This window comes from Monodon monoceros, unplaced genomic scaffold (genome assembly GCF_005190385.1).
Source record: "Monodon monoceros isolate NGI ecotype Baffin Bay Population unplaced genomic scaffold, NGI_Narwhal_1 Super_Scaffold_12, whole genome shotgun sequence".
Lineage (NCBI taxonomy): Eukaryota > Metazoa > Chordata > Mammalia > Artiodactyla > Monodontidae > Monodon > Monodon monoceros.
Window position 1 is genome coordinate 163497068 of NW_021703768.1, and position 14095 is coordinate 163511162.

At 52.7% G+C, this 14095-nt stretch overlaps 2 protein-coding genes across 4 annotated transcripts in view; both read right to left on the minus strand.

Moving 5' to 3' along the window:
* Positions 1-2777: 2777 nt before the first annotated feature.
* Positions 2778-14095, minus strand: part of RAB3D (RAB3D, member RAS oncogene family) — an 11409-nt gene continuing 91 nt past the window's right edge. The window contains exons 2-6 of one of the 3 annotated variants that reach the window (XM_029218790.1): positions 13158-13321; positions 8577-8842; positions 7682-7800; positions 7467-7591; positions 2778-3013 (exon numbers count right to left, since the gene is read on the minus strand). In XM_029218790.1, the coding sequence (XP_029074623.1) occupies positions 2826-3013; positions 7467-7591; positions 7682-7800; positions 8577-8804 (660 nt within the window). In that variant the 5' untranslated portion in view covers positions 8805-8842; positions 13158-13321 and the 3' untranslated portion in view covers positions 2778-2825. Of the gene's footprint in view, positions 3014-7466; positions 7592-7681; positions 7801-8576; positions 8843-10156; positions 10292-13157; positions 13322-14095 lie in introns of those variants that run through there. The other 2 variants (XM_029218789.1, XM_029218791.1) reach the window with 2 other exon arrangements.
* The window catches only part of TMEM205 (transmembrane protein 205), a 2566-nt gene continuing 301 nt past the window's right edge, over positions 11831-14095 (minus strand). The window contains exons 2-4 of the mRNA XM_029218792.1: positions 13427-13535; positions 13158-13321; positions 11831-12137 (exon numbers count right to left, since the gene is read on the minus strand). Of these exons, the coding sequence (XP_029074625.1) occupies positions 11832-12137; positions 13158-13321; positions 13427-13526 (570 nt within the window). The 5' untranslated portion in view covers positions 13527-13535 and the 3' untranslated portion in view covers position 11831. The remainder of the gene's footprint in view (positions 12138-13157; positions 13322-13426; positions 13536-14095) is intronic.

Genomic DNA, 14095 nt, shown 5'->3' on the forward strand with positions numbered 1-14095 from the left:
TCACTAAAGGCAATAAAAGAACAACTGCATCTGGGCGTAACAACTTTAATTTTTTTTTCTTGTGGAGAAAAGAGCACATCTTTACAACTGGACATCCAAGAATGGCTTATACAGGAGAACCACACCCAGAATATAAATGATCAGGTCCAGAGCTCTCTCTATAGTGTATTTCGGGATCATTGGGGAGAAGCCAGTTAGGGGAATCAGCACTTCAACACTGAGATCAAATTTCACCACTTACTTGTTTTTTTTTTTTTTTTTCCAGTGGGGTAGGAGAGAAAGATACAAGAACATGATCCCCAGAGAAGCCAAAGAAAGAAAAAGAAAAAAAGCATAACCCCAGATGGCAGTCACGGCAATTTCCCACTGAAATTGCCTGTGGAAGGACAAGTTGCTGAAAGCAAATGGTGAGAAGGCACAGCACAGATGCAGGATACAGCCTCAAGTGACCTCCCCAGATGCCAGCCTCCCTGGAGTTGGGAAGGTGTTTTCCCACAGCCTTTGGCTTAATTTTTGTTTGTAAACTCAGCAAACTCCCATTCTCTCCTAGTGATCTTTGAGGACATCAGTTTCAGTTCCTCAGAGACCATCAGGAGTTAAAGCTCCCCCCTAAAACCTCACAAAATAAAAACTTACGTTATTTTTAGAAGAAGCAAGAAAAATTCTCCTACGTCATTCCCAGTCTTAAGAGAACCCAGAGGCAGCTGTCTCAGTTACTACTTGAAGCTGAACTGTTGAAAAATCTTGTGTAAACAGAAAGCTTAGGCCAGGTCAGGTACAAGATACAGCCAGAGCTGTTTTTTTATCACACGGGAGATGACAAATCAGCTTGTCCCTCAGATAGTGACACTCTGAACCACCGTTTTTTTCTGGCAGCTGTTTAAGGAAAATGAACTGACCAACAGGGTCTTGACAGGCCATGGTACATCTTAAGAAGCCTTTTTCTAGCTGCTTTACTTTCTCTTTTATGTTAAAGCAATTAACTTTTTTTTTTTTTTTTTTTAGCAATTAACATTTTTGACTCCCACCCCAAACCTTCAGATACTCTCTCATGGTGCATTTCCAAGAACTTGTCCTTTTCATCACACTACAGTTGTTGGTATACAAAGATATCCCCACTTTTAAGCTCTAAGGACAGCCCATGGTTTGGGGTGAACAGGGCCCTCTAGAAATAAATTCAATCTCCAGCTTCTATAAAAGTAAGAACTACATTAAACTTGAACCAGACCTTCCCCACTCTTGGAAGGAAGCAGCAGAGATCCTTAAGATTACAGGAAGTCATTTTGGCGCCAGGGGCTGGGAGACTGGACAAACCATATGCTTGGCCATTCTCACAGTGTCTGTCAAGTTCTGGAGTGTCAGTATTCCAGGGTAGAAGAAGGTCTCATGTCACCAGGTTTGGACTCTGGTGGGCAGGAAGGGCCACTGAGCTGAGGATGGGGCTGGGGGGTGTATGTGTCAAGATGTAGATCCCCAAACTGCATATCATCTCTCAGCAGGAGCCCCTGGTAGCTGGGGACCCCAAGCTGATGGGCTCCCCACTAGTGCCTCAACCAGGGAGCCTGGCTCCCCGCCCATCCCCCATCAGCCTGCCACTCCCAAGCTGCACCTGTGAAATGCAAGCGGCCACAGCAGTTACCCAACCCTGCCTTCTCGCCCCTCCAGCCCAACCCCAAAGTATTCTTTCGAGTGACTCTTCCATTAGCAGAGAACATCACTGGACCCTAGCGATGACGTGGCTCGGGAAGCCAACACTGCGTCTTCAAGCTTTTTCAAGTGGAAGGGGCCAAAGTCCTTACATGGAGAGCAACCAGCCAGCACAGGAAAACAGGAACATTGCTCAATTTCCTTTTCTAGCAGGATGTCGGATGTGGAAAGAACCTTGCTTAAACCATTACCAGCCAAACAGGGCCCAGAGGAGGCAGGTCTGGGCAGGAGAGCCCAGGCTCCTGACTCTGAGTTAACTTCTGGTAAAAGGTCCCCAGCAGGAACGCCAAGGGTTGGGTGATTCTCTGCCCGGCCCCATGCGGCCCATAGTTCCAGAATTCAATTCTGGATCAGGGATGAAGTGGATAAGCTCAAACAGTGGCAGGGTCGTGGGTGATGTGGAATTCTGGGGAAGCTCAGAAGGCACTTCTGGGGTCCCTGAAGCCAGGCTGGGGAATGGGGTGTGTGTGGGGGTCTGAGTCCCTCTTCTCTTACAACAGGAAAAGCTGCTTTAATACTGCTTTCACAGGCAGAGGATGTGCAGGCCTGAAAGGAGGGTTCTGGGAGGACTAAATCACCACCCTGCCTTGGAGCCTCGAGGTCTGAGAAGGTTCACAAGCAGACTGGGTGACCCTGAGAAAGGAGCCGCCTTCCACATCTCCAGGGATGAAGTATGAGAATCCCCACTGCACGAGGGAGAAGAACCATCTTTGGCCAGCGCGTGAACTCCAAACAATGCCCGACAAAGAAACAGATGTGGATAAGTGGTTCTAACCCAGAAGGCACTGTGGATGCCCCTCCACCAGGCGGGGTGGGACACGCTGCCCGCACTACCCCCATGAAGACGCCTGAAAGCAGCAAGCTCGTGAACGCCCCATCCCCAGACTCTGCCTGCAGTGCGGAGTCCCCAGGGTCTAGAGCCTGTGAAAGGGGCCGCTGGGGCAGGCTGGTGGCCATGGCCAGAGAATGCGCCATGCGGGAGTTGGCAGGGGGCAGGGGGGGGGCGGCTGATGGGAGGGGAGGGGGCGCCCTGAGCTTGGAAACAGCCCTTGTGGCTCATGACTCAGTCACTGTCCCTGCCGAGGCAGGAGGGGGTGGGCGGGGGTGAGGGATCATCTCTAGCAGGGGCAGCTGCTGGTATGTGGGGGCGGGGTGTCCCCCAAGGCTGGGCCTTTCCCATTGCTGCCTGGGCTGGAGCTGGGTTCCAGGGACTCATTCATCTTCTCGCAGATGACATCCACCAGGCGCTCAAAGACCTGCTTCACGTTGATGTTCTCCTTGGCGCTGGCCTCAAAGAACTTGAAACCTGCAGGGACAGAAGATGGGAAGAGCTGTGAGACCCTGGGGGGGCAGAGCCTGGACTGTAGCATCACCCGAACCTGGGTTCCAAGCCCAGTTCTGCCCTTAGGGCAGCTGTGGCACCTTGACTGAGGGCCTTAGTCTCTCTGAGGCTCAGTTTGCTCTTCGGTAAAGTGGGCACAATGATGCTGCTGCTGCTGGTAGAAATCTGTGACAGCAGCCCTTGCCTGTACTACCTTGCGTATCTCTTTGTCACAAGGCAGTGGCAGCAAGAGTCCAGGCAGTAACATTCTGGTGTCCAGCGGATATGGGGGTGCCCCCGTGTAAGTGGGACTCATCTTCTATTCAATTTCTGCTGCATAGGAAGGCACAGCCAGGGCGCCCACAGAGCCGGATATTTATGTGGACCTTTTAAATGGAGCCAAGTGTTTCACATGTTCTGGAACATATGTTCTAGGTCCAATAAAACAGAGGACTGAGCACCAGCTGAGGACTGGCTTCAGCCCAGGGGCTACCAGTTTGCAACCTCTGTCACCCAGCTAATGGCAGGTTTCAAAGAGTTTGTAGACAGCATACTGTGCACACGGTTCCTGGCCTACAGAATGCACTAAAAATGATAATAACAATAATAATAATAATAGGCAGTGCTTACATCATGCTTACTACACAGCAGGCAATTTTTCCAAGCGCTTTACATAAATTAACTCATTTAAGGATGCTCTAAGATTTATACTTTCTTTTTTGGCCACACCGCACAGCTTGCAGGATCTTAGTTCCCCAACCAGGGACTGAACCCATGCTCCCTGTAGTGGAAGCGTGGAATGCTAACCACTGGACTGCCAGGGAAGTACCTATACTATCATAGCCCATTTTACAGATGGGAAAACTGGGGCACACAGAAGGAAAGTCACTCATGTAAATTCATACAGGGAACACAATCAGGCTGCCTGGTTGGAATACTAATAGATTAAACATTTCTAGTGTATCACCTTGGGCCTCGGGAGGGAGGGCAGGCTGGCTGATTCCCTTTGGGGAAGGGGATGCCGAGGTAGCTTTGAATATATTCTTAGCATCATAGTGACCATCATAACTTTTTCTCATTAAAAAAATTTTATCCCTCCTGGAAAAGGTGAGAGGTGGTACAAATGCTTTGGGGACTTGCCCAGGGTCCCTAGGCTATAAGAAGTGGCCCATCAACCTGCAAATAAGGGAATAAATGACAGACCTTCCTGCACCCTTAAAAGGTTGGTTCAAGCTCTGCTTGCTGGGAGCTGTCCCTGAATGGTCCCCAATGTGTTCCCATCTGCCATCCCCAAGGTAGGCCAGAAATTCAGACAAACGTCCACCATATTACACACATCACAGGGTAAACAGTCCTCTATCCCAGCACTTGTCATTATCATGCAGCACTATAAAAATGTCATTGTAATTAGTTACGTGTGTAATTATCCATTTACTATGTCTCTGCTACTGGCACACCAGCGCCAAGAGGACAGGATTTCTGTCTGCCTTGTCCACAACTGCAGCCCAGTGCCTGGCATAGAGCACATGCTTGGAAACCACTGACTGAATGATTGATTGAACAGATGGATGTATGTATGTACAGATGGATGGATGGATGAATGGATGTGTAGATGGATGTGTAGATGGATGGATGGATGGATAGCTGGATGGACAGATGAATGACAGAGGCAGGGCACAAAAACAGATCTCTAGTCTCAGTCTGGCGATCATCAATGTCACCCCTCTGTCTTCCTAGGCAAATTTGGCATTTCCTTAATTGTGTCTGGCTCTGCCTCAAATAATCTGAAGTTTTTTTTCTTTTTGAATACTTTTTTTTCTGGTTATAAATACTCATTCACTGGAGAAACTAGAAACTACTGAAAAATATCAAGAAATATAGAAAAGCTGTGTGTAACCTCATCACCCAGAAACAATTACTATTGGTGTTTTGATATTTAGTTTTCCACTCTTTTTAAAAATACAAATACATAGGGCTTCCCTGGTGGCGCAGTGGCTGAGAGTCCGCCTGCCAATGCAGGGGACACGGGTTTGTGCCCCGGTCCGGGAGGATCCCACATGCCGCAGAGCGGCTGGGCCCGTGAGCCATGGCCGCTGAGCCTGCGCAGCATCCGGAGCCTGTGCTCCGCAACGGGAGAGGCCACAACAGTGAGAGGCCCGCGTACCGCAAAAAAAAAAAAATATATATATATAAATACATAATCGTTGGGGTTCGGTTTGTAGGGGTTATGTTTGTGTGTGCACACGTATGTGCCTTTTTTCTTACAAAATTGGGATCGAATTCTATCTCCCACTTTGTCCTCTAATGTTTTAAATTTAATGCCCGAGTGGGAATCTCCCCTCACATCAGGCACTAGATGTTTTCTGCAAGAAGGTGTGGGCAGGGGACTTCTCTGGCAGTCCAGTGGTTAAGACTCCGTGCTTCCACTGCAGGGGGTGCAGGTTTGATCCCTGGTTGGGGAACTAAGATCCCACTTGCTGCGCAGCCAGAAAAAAAAAAAAAAAAAAAGGAAGGTGTGAGCAGCATCCTCAAGTATTCTAGCCCACGGCTGGCCACCAAAAGCTGACTCCCCAGCACACCTGTTAATGAGACCCAGAATGAGGTTCCCAGAAGACACAGGGGACAAGGGAGCAGGTTAAATGGCACCACGAGGGAGCAGAGTCAAACCCCAAACGGAGACATTCCACAGAACAAAGACCCAGTTTCTCCAACAAATGATGGCAAGAAAAAAAAAAGAGAAAGAGGACCGTTATGGTCCAGGGGTCTGCAAACTTTTTCTGTAAAGGGTCAGATAGTAAATCTCTTAGGTTTTATGAACAAGCATCAGCAATAGTTCACAATCATGCTAGCTAATGCTTAGATGCAATCTACACGTATGCCGGACTCTGTTAGAACTGCTTCACACGTCATAACTCATTTAACCCTCCTGACAACCTGATGAGGTGGGGCTGTTATTATCTGCATTTCACACATGAGGAATGGCAAGCCTAGAGAGCTGAAGTCACCGGTGCAAGATCACAGAGCAATCGAGAAATAACAGGAGTTAATGTTCAATCATGGCCAGCATTTGCTTAATCTTTCTAACAGCCCTATGAAGTAGATGTGGTTTTCACCTGTTTCCTAGATGGAGAAATGGAAGCACAGAGAGGGTAGGTGAGGTGTCCAAGGTCACACAGCTAGTAGGTTGCAGAAGGGGATTCTAGCTCCAGAGTCTGGGTCCTTAACCTGCCCTTCCCCAGAGAGGTTACAATGCCTCCCGCAAGGAAAGTCCTGGGGAGGGCCTAGAATACTAGAATACTCCAAGATAAGATTTTCTTTTAGCTTAAACTTTGAATTGATAATCCATTTACCTGATTCAGAAAGGTAGACTGAAAAGTCCCCCTCCCACTCTGGTGCCCTGGCCTGCCAGGTCTGAGACACCCAGGTCACCACTGTTACTAGATCCTTCTGTATCCTTCCAGAGTTCCTTTAAGCAAACATAAGTATAATATCCTTATTCTCACCCTTTTTATACACTAATGCAGGGGTTGGCGAACTTTGAGCTGCAGGCCAAATGTGGCCTGTCACCTATTTTTTTTTTTTTTTTACTGAAATACAGTTGATTTACAATATCATGTTATCAAGTTAGTTTCAGGTGCTGTTGCCTATTTTTGTAAATAAAGTTTTATTGGCAGACAGTCATGCTCATTCATTGATGTATTATCTATGGCTGCTTTCAGGCAGAGCTGAGTGGTTGTGACACAGACCCTAGGACTGAAAACATTTCCTATTTAGCCCTTTAAGAAAATGTTTGCTGGGGAATTCCCTGGTGGTCCAGTGGTTAGGGCTCCACGCGTCCACTGAAGGGGGCACGGGTTCAATCCCTGGTTGGGGAATTAAGATCCCATAAGGAGCAAAAAAAAAAAAAAGAGAAGAAAAGAAAAGAAAAAGTTTGCTGACCACTGGACTAAAGGAAGAAGCCATACTCACCTTTCTGCAGTTTGCTTTTTCCACTTAACCATATACCCGGAGACCCCAGAACATAAAGGTCCTCATCCTTTCTTACAGCTGCGTAGTATTCCACCATGTGACTGTAGTTTATGTGTAGCTGCTTCCCCCACCGTGAAACACTTGGGAGGTTGTCAAGGTTTCCCTCCACTAACGGTGCTGCAATTTGATATACCCGCCACTTCCCACATGGGAAGTGGATGTCTGTAGGATAAATTCCCAGAAATGGTTTTGCTGAGTCTGGGTTCCCAGGGCAGTGGGGCGGTAAAGGGTATCTGTGGGTGAATCCTCTGAAATGAAATGCAGCAGGTGGTATACAAGTGGGTATTTTTCTGGGCAGATCTTCAAAGGGCAAAGGGTTGGTGACAGTGGTTGGACCTGGGACTCAAGCACAGGGTTGGAGGTTTGGTTCTGGGAGGTCCCAGGCCTGTGGCCCAGGCTGGGCACTAACCAAGGTCGTCAGCGAGCCTTTGGCCTTCCTCAGTGGGCACGACACGCTCGTCCTCCAGGTCACACTTGTTCCCCACGAGGATGACTTGAGCGTTGTCCCAGGAGTAGGTCTTGATCTGCGTGGCCCTGTGGAGTTTGAGGGGCTGTGTTAGGCCAGAGATTAGGGTCAGGGGGAGAGGGCGAAGGTCAGGGGGTCAGTGGTCAGCAAGCACTCACCAGTCCTGCACGGCGGCAAAGGACTCCTGGTTGGCGACGTCATACATGAGCAGGAAGCCCATGGCTCCGCGGTAGTAGGCTGTGGTGATTGTACGGTAGCGCTCCTGGCCTGCCGTATCCTGGGCACACAGTGGGGTCAGGCGTCTAGAAGCCACTCTATTCCCCACCCCACCCCTGCAGGCCCCTGTCTGAGGCTCCAGTCTCCCAGCCTTATAGCCCCAGTTTGATGAGCAAGACATGGATCTGCCCTCACAGCCCCCCGGTCTAATGGGATAAACATGGGCCTGCCCGTGTAATCTCTAGTCTATTGGTGGAGACATGTCCCCTGTCCTTGAGGGGTTCCCGGTCTGAGGGGTCAGTGGCCTTTCAAAGACTTGTAAGCCCTTCTGACCTCATCTCCAAGAACCAGCTTCATGACCACAAATAAGAACCACGTGAAAAAAAAAAGAAAAAAAAAAAAAAGAACCACATGGGCCAGAGGCTACCACCTTGATGCAGAGAGCCTGATACTCGTTACCATGACAATCATTACCAGCAGGCGCTTTGGGAAAAAGAGCATGGCTCCGAAGAGGCTCAGTGGGGGCCTCTGGGCTTGCCCCGAGAGGGTACCCAAACCTCTTCTCCATTGGTCACCAGGTCTTCTAAACCAACTTGGGTTAGTACTGTCTCCCCCTCAGACCCTACAGGGCAGGGCACATCCCCCTCATTCTGATGAATTCACCTCATAGATAATAACCCCTGCTATTCTTCACACCTACTCCAAGCCCCCTCCTCGACTCTGGACACTTGTCCTCACCCAGACCCTCCCCACAGCCCTACACCCTCTCCCGGATTTCCCTGGAGGAACCCCAGCCCCTGCCTGGCCAGCAGACCCCCAGACAGCCGCCTGGCCCACCCAGATCTGCAGCTTGATCCTCTTGTCGTGGCGGTAGACGGTCTTGACCTTGAAGTCGATGCCCACAGTGCTGACAAAAGCGGGCGTGAAGGAGTCGTCGGCGTATCGGAACAGAAAGGACGTCTTGCCCACGCTGCTATTGCCGATGAGCAGCAGCTTGAACATGTAGTCGAAGTTCTGGTCTGCTGCATCCCGCTGGCCCGTTGGGGGATCTCCAGCTGACGCCATCTTGGCACGGAGCCTCCTGGGAGGGGAGGGCTGGAGCCCTGTAGGGAAAAAAACCCACCAGGAATGGCTCCAGTGTCTACACCAGACCTGGACTCAAATCCCCGCTCTGCCACTTGGAAGCCAACAGACCCTGGATGCGTCACTGGCCCTCTCTTGGCCTCAGTGTCCTCTTCTGGAAAATGGGGATGTTTGTCAAATGCAAGGGCCCAGGTTGGGGGTGCCCCATCTGGCCACGGAGGAACCAGACCCTGCGGAAGGTGCAGGTGTGGACTTTGCCCCAGGGTGAGCAGCTGGTGTGGCCCAGGTGTGAGCTGGGGGGAGGGGGGGTTGCCAGCTGGATAAAGTCCCCCTCAGGGCCTGGGTGTTGACTTTGGCAGGTGTTGGCCACCTGCCTGCCCCCACCCAAGCCAACTTTAACTCCTTTCCTGATCCCCATGGGGAGGGGGCTTTCAGTGGATACACCCCAGGTTTAAAGCCCAGCTCTACCACCACATGGGTACTGCCACCTTCTGTTTGTCAAAGGGGCCGGGCCCACCTCCCTCCCAGTAGGGCTGACTCACCCCAGCCCCGGCTTCAGCCCACGGAGGCCAGAATGGCGGTCCTCAAATGCAAGACCACCCTCAGCCACCACCACGACCACCTGGTCCTGCCTTTCCTGGCAATCTGTCCCCACGGCTGGGTTGCTTCATTTGGATCCAGCTCACCCCCTCAGCCCTCATGGCCTCAGTTTCCCCAGCTGTTTATGGCTGCTCCCTGAGCCTCACAGGGAGGCTCCAGAAGGCCTGGGTGAATGGGAACAACCAGCATAGGAACCCCTGGCAAAGCCATTTCTCAACTGCCCCGCGGGGCTTTTTTCCACTTTAAAGGAGGACCCAACTAGCCCCCATTTCCTGCCCAGCCCTCCGCCCCACCCCGTGTTCCGGGAGAGCGAGTTTGAGGAGGGGAAGAGAAAGGCAGGAAGCCTTTCCCCATGCAGGGCAGGGCCGCCAGTATGCGGGCCCCCGCCCCATCCCCCAGCCTCAGCTCACCTGTCAGCCGGTCCCACCTCTTTCTGACAATCTGCCTACTCTCCCTCAAGCCTGCCACTAGGTAAGGGACCCCGGAGGGCTCGGCACTGTCCCCCGTCACTAGATGTGGGGCGCCCCAGCAGGTGCAGGGGAGCTCAGGAGCTTCTTCCCATCACCATATGGTCCCATCTCTTGTCCCCGGCTGGGCTGTCTGCCCCGCCCGCGCCCCATTAACGCTCCCCGATGAGCCCAGCTGGGTGGGGGCGAGGGAGGAGGCGTCCCCCGCTGCCTGCCTTTGTTCCCCAGGCCCCGGGCCTCCCCCTAAGCCCCTGTCCCCCCCAAGACCTGCTGGGACGCGGAGGCGCGGGTTGGGGTGCGCTCCCTCCGACGGGGTCACCTCGCGTGGGGACGCCGCCCTCAGACGTTCCGCCTCCGAACTCGCTGCGACCTGGCCCTGGCTGCGACCCGGACCCCGCAGCCGCAGCCGCCACCACTGCCCGCAGCCACCCGGATCCCGCGCCGGCCCCGCCCAGGCGTGGGAGGAGGGGCCCCTCTCGGGGAAGGGCGGGGCGGGACCGGGGCGGGGCCTGTGGAGACCGCGGATTGGGGGCGGGGGCGGAGGAGGGGCTGGAAGTCGCACCGCGCGCGCAGCTATCAGTTCCCTGACAATAAATATTTCATTTTCACTAACCATACGTGGAGCTCCTACTACGTGCACAGCAGCTAAGCTAAGGAGCTCCTACTACGTGCACAGCAGCTAAGCAGCACGGACTCTGGAGCCGGGTTCGAATCTCAGCTCCACCACTTTCTAGCCTTGTCGCTTTGGACATGTTAACCTCCCTGGGTCTCATTTTCCCCATCCGTCACGTGGTCGATAACGAGGGTACCCACCTCACAGGGTTGTGTAAGGGTTCTGATCTGAGTTAGTGTTTGTAACATGCAGCGCCTGACCTAAACTGGGCTAGAGCCTTTCCCAAATACCCTTAAGGGCCCTTAGAACTAACCACCACCCCCCCCCCCCCCCCCCCCCCCCCCCCCCCCCCCCCCCCCCACCACCCCCACCACCACCACCGCCTTTTACAGATAAAGAAACTGGAGATCAGAGAGGGGCAGACGCTTGCCTGAGGCCACACAATTTGGCAACCAGGCCCAGCTGAGGCCCCAGACTTTTCTTCAAGCCAACAGAAGAGAATCTGCAGTTATAACAGTTCAGGCTTGGGACTTCCCTGGCAGTCCAGTGGTTACGATTCTGTAATTCCACTGCAGGGGGCACAGGTTCTATCCCCTGGTTGGGGAACTAAGATCCCACATGCCATGAAGCGTGGCCAAAAATTTAACACAAAACAAAACACAGTTCAGGCTTTGTTGGGCTTCAAATCCCAACAACTGTGCCTGAAGCCACTTGCTGAATTTCTCTGAGCTCCCATTGCTTCATGGAACAATGTTAGCCACCTCTAAGGGCTGTTGTGGACAAACTGAGATGATGTGTATCAGTCAGGAAGGGATGGCATATGCTCAGTAACAAGCTGCCCTATAGTCATCATGGCATCTAACATCCAAGGTTTGTTTCTCTCACACCGGTCATTGCAATGAGGGGAAGATGTGGCGAATCACATACTGGCTTGTATACTTCTCTTTGGAAATGACTTTGCTCACATTTCACTGGCCAAAGCAAGTCACATGGCCACCCCCGATGTCAATGGGGTGAAAAATATGATTGTCCTCTAGGGATCAGAACCAGCTGTTGTTACAATAATACATGATCTGTGCAGTGGTTAGCGCCACACCTGGCACACAGTGGGTGCTCAACAAATGGGCACCATTATAGGAAGAGCTTAAGGGCTGCAAGAGCTAACTCTCCAAATCATCATGCCACATGAATGGGGAAACGGAATCCCTCAGCTCTACCCTTGCCTGCCCCTCCCCCTGCTTCCCAGTTGGAGAAAAGTGACAGCAGTCATTTCCAAAGAAGTGTTTATTGACATTTGGGGCCCCAGCAGAGACAGAGAGTCAGTGGGGGCTAGAGGCTCCTGAGGCCCAGGGCGAGGCCTACAAGATGAAGCCCATTGCTCAGGAGGCAGACCAGATTGCAAATGGAGGATAGGCCATGGTAGCGGAAGAAGATCTGGCGGAGGGCACTGTACTTGGGGTCCTGCTCCCGCAGCTGACGATAGGGGTCTGAGCCCTGGTGACTGCCCAGCACCTCCCCGCCCAGGTCCCGCTCCTTCTCCATGGTCTGCAGGGCCCACATGGTGGCCGTGGTGCGGGGTTCCAGCCAGCGGGCGTTGATGGTGGCCAGCATGAGGCTCAGAAGCAGCAAGCAGAGCTGGTAGGGCAGCAGGAGGACAAGGTGAGCCATGCCTGGGAGACAGCAGGGGCCCTAGGGAGGGTCCTTCTGCATCCTCAAAGCCCAGAGGGGAATGGGGGACAGGATTGGGTCAAAGCCAGGCCTCCCCACTCCAACCTCAAACCCAAACAGAGCTCCAGCTCTCATACCCTGAAACCTGCAGCTCCTAAGGAAAGGCTCCACCACTATCTCCTCTCTCTACCACTGTCTCCTCTCTCTCCCCCAAACCTCCTAAGCCTCCTCTCCTCTGATACCCTGACTGGAACTTTCCAGAATACAGCCTGTCTCCTACCTTCCTCTGTTTCCCCAAACTGAGGGTATCTCAGGGCAGAGCCTCTCTTCCCTGAATTGGGACAGAGCACCATAACTGTCCCCTCATTTCCCCAAAATAGAGAGCCTAAGAGAGAGCCCATCTCGTTTGTGGCCCCAGCCTAGACCCTAGAAGCTGACACTGGGTCCAGAGGGAGTGAATTAAAAGTCCTCGAAGTTCCAATTACCCATAATCCCTCCTGTGTCTGTGGGATTATTGAGACCCCTGTCAGGCCTCACCTGCCCACATCTGAGGGACATAATGGGGGCAGGGGGAGGGCAAGATAGAAAAATATGAGAAGCACAGATGGTTCCTTGCCTTGTGGCTGGGAAAAATGTGTGGATGAGGGTGGGGGACTGTAAATTCCCAGTCAGGCTGGTTTTTAAACACTGAGCTGGGGTCAGTGCCCCAGCCCAGCTGAGTCACCACAGCTTGGCTGCAGGCCCAGCCAGGGGGAGGAGAGGGAGCAACAGCCAGCAGAGAGACACTGCGGAATAGTCAGGGCTGCTGGGGATGGTTGTGCAGGCTGTGCACTGCTCAAGGGTATCCAGAACCCAGCTTTGTATACACCAGGAAGAAGGGGCAGTTTGGGGGGTTTCATTTTAATTCTCACAAAGGTGTAGCCATAGGTGCTCAGTGTGGTCCTAGGAATGAATCTCCAGAGGGTAGTGGAGCTCAAGCTGTCATACCTGGCTGGCCTCCCAGAATGTGAGCTGAGCCCCGGCACGCTGTGAGGCCAAGATGCAGAGGTTGACGAAGGCACAGCCCATGGAGATGTGAAAGTAGAAAGGGAAGAGTTTGCTCTGCACCAGGCCGAAGGTATGTCGGGGAAGGCCTCGGAAAAGCAGGAAGCCTGTGGGGTGCAGGGGACGACATGTCTGTTAGGACACTTCCAAGTCCCCCTCTCATCCCTGTCCCCACCTTAGGCACTCATGATATCCAGGCCGAGGGTCCCTACCTGAGATGAAGGTCACCCACATTTGCATGCCCCAGGCCCCTGACAAGACCAGTAGATGAACCACCTTAGTCAGGCTTTCCGGGTTCCCACCTTCCTCCATCTTGCGGGCCTGGGAAGGAGGCACCAGGTGGTCAGAGTTTTACCTTTGCCCTGTGGCCTTCAGACCCTGTGAGCCTGCACAAGGCCAGGGTCATGGTCTATCCAGCAGAGATCCAGGGATGGTAGCCCAGGAATGGCGGTGCGGAAGACCCATAGCACTTCTGTGATGTCCCCTGACTCCATCTCTCCAAATGTCAGCCCTCAAGATCTTAGGCTCTCTGGACCCCAACATCCATGCCACCTCTGAGACCCCCAAATTTCAGCCCCAGCAGCTCAAGCTCGAAGCCCTAGATCCTCAGAGATCACCCCAGTGACTCCCAAATATCACCCCAGGCACCGAGTTCTGATATCAAAGACTACTCCTTTCATCACAGGATCCCAGATATCACTATGAAGATTCCCAAAGCACCTCCTGGAGACGCCATCTAATCCTGAGAAACCCTAAATCTCATCCCGAAGACACCGACCCCACCATTGGACCCGGACATCGACCTGCAGCACCCAAGAGTCCGGGGCCGGATCTAAGGGGGTCAGGCGGGCCCGAGGACACCGACCCCACCACTGGACCCG